At 55.4% G+C, this 8526-nt stretch overlaps 1 protein-coding gene across 1 annotated transcript; it reads right to left on the bottom strand.

The window, feature by feature from the left end:
* Positions 1 to 1500: 1500 nt before the first annotated feature.
* IL17B (interleukin 17B) lies at positions 1501 to 5632 on the bottom strand (the record flags this gene model as incomplete). The annotated part of the gene is made up of 3 exons (XM_082835588.1): positions 5563 to 5632; positions 2985 to 3274; positions 1501 to 1732 (listed from the first exon to the last, which is right to left on the bottom strand). Exons 1-3 carry the CDS (start codon positions 5581 to 5583, stop codon positions 1501 to 1503), a joined length of 543 nt encoding a protein of 180 aa, XP_082691714.1. The 5' UTR covers positions 5584 to 5632.
* Positions 5633 to 8526: the final 2894 nt, after the last annotated feature.

Genomic DNA, 8526 nt, shown 5'->3' with positions numbered 1-8526 from the left:
GGCCATGGTCCCTTGTGTTCAGCTGAAGTCTTAAGGCCTGGAGAGCAGGCTGCAGGGGCTTCAGAGAAGAGCAACCCCCCAGGGAGGAGAAGCGGCTGCTGAAGGCATCCGCACGCGCTGGCACATGAAGTCTACTTTCCATGTGTCTGGAACCAGGCCGAAGCTTCCTGGGGTAATTTTAACCAGTATCCACTCTAGAACAATACCAAAAAAGGTAAGTTACTTGCCAGCCCAGACAGGCACATACCAAACCACTGCCCTTTCACAAATTAGACCCTGAAAACATTCAGAACTAAAGCTGCTTCAGGCACTGAAGTTAGAGCAGGCGAGCAAAGTATTCCTGTGCTGGCTGTTGGCCCTTACCCCCAGAAAATAGCCGGAGCCCCTCAGCTGTCTTCGGAGAGGGAAGGTATTTTTAGCCCCTAGAACAGCTGACTTAGGATTTGCTGCAGGAGCTAGGAGGGCAGGGGAGGATTGAATTGCAAGGGGCTAACGGGAGAGGGGGTTGGAATTAGCATCCAGGGGTCAGGAGCCAGCAGGGGCTTTAGGGCAAGTCAGTCCACGCTGCCTTTTTGATCAGCAAAGGGTCTTGGTATAAGCCAGTAGTTCTCAAAGCGTGGTCCCCATACCAGCAGCGTCAGCATCACCTGGGAACCACTGCGTTAGAAAGGCGAAGTCTCAGCCCCCCGCCTCCAACCTACTGACTCAGAACCGCTGTGTGTGGGGCCCAGAAATCTGTATTTAAACAAGCCCTTCGGGGGATTCCAGTGCTAGCTATAGTTTGAGAACCACTGATAGAGCAAACCGTCTAACCAGATCCCCTTGTGGATAAGGCTGGATGAAAGAATGATCTTCATTAATGTTCTCAACTCTTGAGTGTTTGTTCAAAGCCAGGAGTCTCCAACCCAGAAAGACATACCCACGTGAAAATTTAGGTGCTCACTGGCCCAGGTTAAAAACCCCTGCTCTTTGGCAACCTGGAGGCTCTTCTCTGGATCTAACTCTGACATGCAGAGAATCTGAGTTGAAAGAGACTATGTACATCATCGACCCTACCCAAAGGAGGAATCCGCTCCACAATACTCTTGAGAGGCTCAGCCTTAGCTGGACCGTTCCAGAGACAGGGAGCTCACTGCTTCTAAAGGGCCTCTTTGCAATGGCCCTTGACTTAACTGGGGAGAATCAACTCTTGTTCATTCCTAGATAGGTTTATACCAACCAAGCTCCAATAACGTGGCTGAAATATAGGCTTATAAACCCAAATTAAAGAAAGTAACTATCCTAAATGGTAGACATGAAATGCAATATTTTTGTAATAACCCATCTCAGCGCTGGAGAACACTGGGTGATAGAAAAATCCTCCTTCACATTGATCGAAATCTACCTCCCACCCGGTTTTGGCTTCAGAGCCACAAGGAGCAAACCCAAAGTCTTGCTTTCCAAAAGACAGCCTTTACTTTTCATTGCCTTGCTCGGCACAGGGGTGCAGGGAGGGCTGTCTCAGAAGATGCAGGTGCAGCCCACGGCGATGGTCTCCATGACTGCGCGCTGGCGGCAGGGCCCGGTGCGTGGCGGCAGCGGGCAGAGGCGACGACGCACAGGCACCTGGCTGAACACGGGCACGCTCACCATGCTGCGGTCCTCCTGCATGGTGAAGGGGTTCACGCAGCCCAGACATAGGCACCGCGCCTCCGGCAGGTCTGCAGGAATGCGGCTAGGGTCATGGTTGATGCTGCGGGAAGGCAAGAGAGAGCACAGGGCAGAAGGATGGTTGTGGTAAAGACAAATTAGTGCCCACCCCCGATGCCCCTGCCATTCCTAACCCAGGTTTTGATTGCACAGCAAGACCGTGCCGTGCTGGAGGAAAGGCAGTGGGCTTGCAGACCTGCAGCATCAGCATCACCTGGGAGCTTGTTAGAAATGCAGAATCTCTCCCTACCCCAGACCTCCTGAATCAGAACCTGCATACTCTTAAGATCCCCAAGAAAGTCATGGGCACAGTAAAGTAGAAGCCCAGCTTCGGAAGAGCTTTATGGACCCTTCCAGTTGCCACATTCCAGGTATGGGAGCCACTAGCGACATGTGGCTGTTTGAGCTTAAAATAATCAATATTAGCTCCCCAGTCACACTAGCCACATTCCAAGTGCTTAGTAGTTCCATGAGGCTAGTGGCTACCATATTGGACTTTACACTGTCACAGAAAGCTCTATTGAACATGCTCTTCTAGAGTCTCAGGACATAAGGTGTGTGGCTAAACATCTTTGGCCTGGGTTCGTGAGTGAGGACCCTTCAGGGTCAGTCCTTTGCTTCATTATTTATTCTCCACATATACACATGGCCCCTTCTGTGTGCCCAGGGGGTGTGCTGGGAAGTGGAGCTACAACCAAGTTAAGACAGCACTCCTGTCCCCTAGGGGCAGCAGGTCTTGATTCCCAAGCCCAGCTGTGTATCCTAACCATGTGGAGATGTAGATAATGCCACTTGCTGGGCCTCATCCCTGGAGATTTTGATTGAATGGGGCATGAGAATCCTTAGATGATTCTGATGCAGGCACTGGGATGGTCCCAGTCTAGCGTGAGAGACAGATGTGCACGCAGCCAACTCAGTGCTGCCTGGAAGTGCTGTAACTAGAGGTGTGTACAAGACACTCGGAGCTGGAGGACGTGACATTTGGGGAAGGCCTTGCAGGCCCTTCACTGGAGACTTGGAGAACACAACGGCAGTGCCCTGCATGGATATCTCATTTAATAACAAGCCTATGAAGTAGATATTATTATCACCTCCACTTATAGTTGAGGAATCTGAGGCTCAGAGAGGCTAAGCAACTTGCCCAAAGCCACACAGCCAGTAAAAGGCAGAGCCAGGATGCAAACCCAGGCCTCCAAATCCAAGGTCTTAGCTCCTACAATGACAGGGAGAGTGGGCGAGGCATCCCCTCCAGCCCCCAACACACAGCTTACCCACTGCTGCCCAGCCTGGCCTACCTGTAGCCCCAGGGCGACAGGCTCCTCTTGTTGGACAGCCACAGCTGCAGGTTGACCTCACACTTCCTCCTGGCCGGCTCAGAGCTGTTCCTCAGCTGGGCCACCATCTCCCCCAGGTTCCTCTCATATTCCTCCATGCGGGCATATGGCTTTGCCTGGGACACGAGGTCCAGCGGCACCTGGTGAGGCCCAGGGGCCAGGGTCCCAGGCCGCCCTTGCCCCTTTCTCTTGCCTTTGGGGTTCCTGGGCTGGCCCAGCCCCAGGAAGATGGAGATGGTGAGAAGGAATAGCTGAGGAGGAAGGCCACAGGTCAAAGGTGGGAGAGCCAGGTCTCCCTCTGGGCTAAGATTTGGGGCCCAAGGAAGGGGAAAGGAAGAGGCAAGGCCTCTAGCGGGGCCACCCTCACCTGTCACGCCCTGGCCTAGTCCCACCAGCCCACCACATGTGTAAAGATGCATGTATGCACCACGCTCATCGCTAAGTCCTGATGCACCTCTTAAGAATCTCCTCAGGGCTTCCCTGGTGGCGCAGTGGATGAGAGTCCGCCTGCCAATGCAGGGGACGTGGGTTCGTGCCCCAGTCCGGGAAGATCCCACATGCCGCGGAGCGGCTGGGCCCGTGAGCCATGGCCACTGAGCCTGCGCGTCTGGAGCCTGTGCTCCGCAACGGGAGAGGCCACAACAGTGAGAGGCCCGCGTACCGCAAAAAAAAAAAATCTCCCCAGCCATCCACTTCACTATCTGTACCACCAGCCTCCCCTTCTTGGACAGCTCAACCAGCCTCCTACCTGGTACCCCACATCCTCCCCTGTCTCCTTCCAATCAATTCTCCACACCCTGGCCAAGGATGGGTGTTTGAAATGCAAACCTATTAACATCACCTGCCCAGGCCAGACCTCTGCTGAGTTCTCCTCCCTCAAATCACTCCTGGCTGCCCCTCACACCCGTGCTTCAGCCTCGGGCCTTCTCGCAAACCTTCCTCTCCCCATGCTCCTTTCTGCACAAGGACCTTGCCCAGGCTGTTCCCTGCAGAGTCCTGCCTCTCACCCTTCAGGTCTTGGCTCCAGTGCCACTTCCTTAGGGAGGCCTCTGTGGACCTTCTTGGGCTCTCAACACCTGATGCCTCTTGCGTGACTGTAGCCTTACGGTGCATACATGTGATTCTTTCATATGTTGGGCCCACACCAAGCACAGGCTCCATGAGGGCCAGCATCGTATCCGTTCCCACACACTGCCTCGTCCCCTGTGTCTGCACGGTACTGGGCACTTAGGTATTTAGTAAACATTTGCTGAGTGAATGAATGCCTGTCACCATCCCTGCCCATCTGTCGCTTACAGTCTGGCAAGGAAAACAGACGGCGAACAAGAAAACGTGCACCTAAGGCTCGCTAGCAGCAGTGTGTGGATGGGACCACACAGCGTGTGGTTAGAGAAGAGCAGGGCCACCCGCTTAGCCTTGTGGCAGTGGGGTGGTCTTGCAAAGACTTTCTGGGGAGGGGGCGTGTCTGGTGAGGTTTGAAGGATAAGACAGAGGCAGATATGGGCAGAGGGAGCCTAAAAATTGTATGGGGTGGGGGAAGGAAAGTGTGAAATGAAGTTTCAGTTGGTTAAGAGCTTTGCTGAAAGGAGGCTGAAAGAAGAGGCTGGGAGATGCAGCTGGGGAGGTGGGCAGGTCATGGCCAAGGATCCCTGTTGGCCTCCATGACAGCTTTGCTCCCCTCGTCCACACCCGGACCCTCTGCCTGCCTGACCCCTTGTCCACCCTCACCCGACCGTCCACATCTGGGAGCATCAGGAAAGCCTCTCACTCACATGGCAGAGGACCTGGGAGCCCAGCAGAACACAGACTCCTCAGGAAGCCGGGAGAGAAGGGCCAGGACTTGGGTGAGGGCCAGGGCTGGCAGAAGGGAGGACCCTCTAGGGGGAATTTCATCTCCTCGTTGAATCTAGCCAGGCTCCCACCTGCCCTGTATCCCTCACCCTACCACCCACACAGCCCGTGCCAATCTACCCAGCCAGTCTTGACCCTTAGAAACAAGTTCCGGCAGAGCCCCTCTCGGCAGAACCATTTCTTGGCACAAAATCCATGACAGATTCAAGTGGCTGAATTCTTCCATTTTGGTCCTAGATTCTGCTGCAGAAAAATGTCTCCCTAACAATAGGCTTTCTCATCGGAGCTTCTCACATGGCGTTCTTAAACTCTGGCTCTCCCTTTATAGGTGGGAAATAGAGAAACAGAAGGACTTGCCCAGGGTCACACAGCCTGGATCTCAGGACCCAGAGGCTCTTTGGAAAAACCCCGATAACGGAGATGGCCAAGATCTCCCCAGATGCCTTTGGCCTGAAAGGGCTTCAGTGTCATGGGGCTGAGCGCAGCTCAGGAGCCGAGCTACTGGCCATGGCTGCAGCCTCTGAGACCCGTCTCTGTTTCCTTCGTGTCCTGGGGGAGAGGACAGAGGGAGAACTCACCTCTGCAGATTCCAAGCCAAACAGAGGCTGCTATTAATCAATAGAGAAGAAGTAACGAAACATTCAGGCCCTAAAAAGGGATGGGGGTGGAGTGGTGAATCGTCACGTACCAGGTTGTGTGGCCAGTCCATCCTGCGAGCCAGGCGATCGGCCTGCAGCTGCCACCCGCCTGGAACCCCAGATGCCTCCGCCAGGAGAATGGCAGCAACAGGACGGCGCGAAGCAATTATAGCTCGTCAGGGGGTTGCCGGGGGAGTGGGTGGGTGGGCTCATCATCGCCTGGGAGCCTTGGGCCCCCAGCTGGCTGGGCCTGGCGCAGTGGCAGGCGGTGAGGGGCGTGGGGGCAGGCCAGGAGCTGGGACGAGGTGCCCAGGGGCTGTTGACTGAGGGACAATGCCCTGTGTGTCTGATGGGGCTCTGGCGGGTGGTACCTCCGCCTGTGGCCTGCGGCCGGCCGCCCAGCCAGCACCCACAGGGCCGCCTGAGACAATCGGCTTCGTTAGTTTGGGGGATGGCAAGGGGGCAAGGGTGGAGGAGGGACAGGCTGTCCGTTGGTCAGGAGATCAAATGTTCTCAGAGAGAGCTAGCCAGGAGTGGGACACAGGCCCCATCTCCCAGGGAAACAGCCTCAGGCACTCTGGCCTCAGCCAGCCTCAGGTGAGCTCCGTGGCCCCAGTACACTGGTAGTTCACAGGAGGGGAAACTGGGGCCAGGGTGAAGAAAGGACTTGTCTCGGATTATACAATGAGTGAGAGATGACAGAGCTGGGGTTCGTATCTGGTCCCCATGTGGGGCTTATCCACCACCCCACTCTGTTATTCTTGGCATATTTTCTGCACAATTCTGGCCTGCTAGGAACATGTTTCTGAATCTGTGTGCTCTCACGCAGGCCAAGTCACGGGTTCGTGAGGACTTCACGGTCGGTTGTCCTGGCCTTCCGGATGCAACGCTCCCCCTCGTGTAGAGAAGGTCTCCACTCCAAGGGCCTGCCCCTGTGTGGCTGCTTGTGACTTCCATTCTCTCTCAGCCTCAGTTTCCTTCCCTGTAAAATGGGAGTCGTACTCGGGAATCGCCAGTGGCCTGGCCCATTTCTCCCTGAAATCTTTCTGAGTCTCAGTGCCCCCATCTCTAGGATGGGGATGTCATAGTAGCCACCTCTCGGGGCTGCCACAAGGAGTAAGGGAAAGAACCCATGTTAAACAACTGGCACAGTGCCACATAGTATGTGCTCAATAAACACAGCTGTTTATTATGAATGTTATCATTATAAAATAATTGTATAATTGTTACTGGGAACGTTAGCATCAGAGCAAAGCACGGTTCTCATTGCTCAGCCAACTCTCCTTTCTACCCCCTCGGGCCCACCCTCATGGCTGAGAGACTTCTGGGCTTCACAGGCTCTGGCCACAATTTCATGAGCTCAGATGACCCCAGGGTCTACACATCCTGGAACCACGGGCTGAACAGACCAGCCCTGCTGGTCTGGATCTCTCCCCTTGAGTGAGCAGCCCAGCTGAATGTGAGCGAGCAAGTCCCCCCCCACCCTGCCGGCATCCGGGGGATGGAGGAGGGGGTGGAAGGGGGTGTGAAGAGGACAGGGGAGGGACACGGTGAACAGGCATCCAGGACTGCACCGTCCTACTCAGGGCCACTCTTGGCCATTTACAGGAATCACCGAGGGAAGAACGCAGGGTGCAAGGCGCTCCTGAATGTCACAAGATTAATCTGTCCGGGGCAGGTTTCCACAGCATAACTGAGAAGCTGGCTGAGGCTCGAGCTCTTGAGAGATACCACCATATTTGGTCAAATGCTAGACAGGGCTCTATTCTACCACTGGAAACTCCAGAGGGCGGGGGACTCTGAAAATACTTCCTCAAGTAACAAGGCCCCCAGTCCCACCCCAGGCTGTCCCAGCCCCACCACCACTGTCCTTTGAACAAGTGAAACAGCCAGCACGAGGGGGCGAAGGATGGGGGCAACCTGGCTGTAACCTGTGCAGCCTCCTTGCTGTCCCTCTGCTGCTGCTGCCGGTGGGGTCCAACAGACACGCAGCTGGGGGGGACACATCCCTGCATCCACAGAAAGGTGGAGAAATTAAAAGATGGGGATTGGGCTGCTAGGGGGTTCCTCTGCTTCTCAGGACCCCTGAAAGCATCACACTCTCCTTACCTGCTGGCGACACACACTGCTGGCTTCCGTCTCCCGAAGACAGGACTTGGCCGCCTCAGCTTCCAACTTCACGTAGATTCCAGGGTCCCGGGCCCAGAGTTCTGATGGGGCGAGCCCAGGAATTTGCACCTTAACAAGGCCCCAGTCTGGGAGCTATAGGGGTCCTCACCCATCCCCTAGCTCATTCCCTGCCCCACCGCCATTCTACCACAAGGAGACCAAGGCCCAGGGAGGGACGGGTCTTACCCAAGCTCACACAGCATGTGGGTGCAAGGCGGGGTAAGGCTGGTCTGAGCATAATTCAGTCTTCTGATTCTTACTAGTTTTCTCCAAACTTTATACATACAGCTCTGGGCTGGGCTAGGCCTCTTGGCTGCTTAAGAGGGAACCTAGGAGCCAGGCCAGTCCCTCTGGGAGTCCCAGAGCCCCCTCAATGTGGAAGGGGATCTGTGTGTACCCAAGCAGGTACAGTGGGGAGTCAAGGATGGACCCAGGGACCATCACTGGGTTTCCCATTCCTGGGCCATCTCAGGCCAGGAAGGAGGCCCATTCTTCCAGCCCTGGTTTATAGAAACCACTGAGAGGTCATCAGCCCTGAAGGATATCCTGAGGGTGAACCCTGGCCAACCAGTAGAGACCCTACCCCTCAGGTCAGAGCCAGGCCTGAGGGAGGCATAGGAACTTGGGCTTCAGGGGTCTCTGCTCCACAGCAGAGTTGGGGTCCTTAGGTCTTTTCTCACAGAAGGTGGTCAACACAGGGGAATGAGGAAAGGGGTGGATGGGCTGGAGGGTGAGTGTCAGGGAATGGTCGTACTCAGAGCCACCAGGTCAGTTAGCTGCCGCCCAGCTAGGAGCAGTTCTGTACTCACCACCAGGTGGCGCCACCAGAAAGCCAGACACCTCCA

This window comes from Leucopleurus acutus, assembly GCF_964270905.1.
Source record: "Leucopleurus acutus genome assembly, chromosome: 3".
NCBI classification, from domain to species: Eukaryota; Metazoa; Chordata; class Mammalia; order Artiodactyla; family Delphinidae; genus Leucopleurus; species Leucopleurus acutus.
Note: the sequence above shows the minus strand (reverse complement) of the source record. Positions and strands in the feature narration are given on the sequence as shown.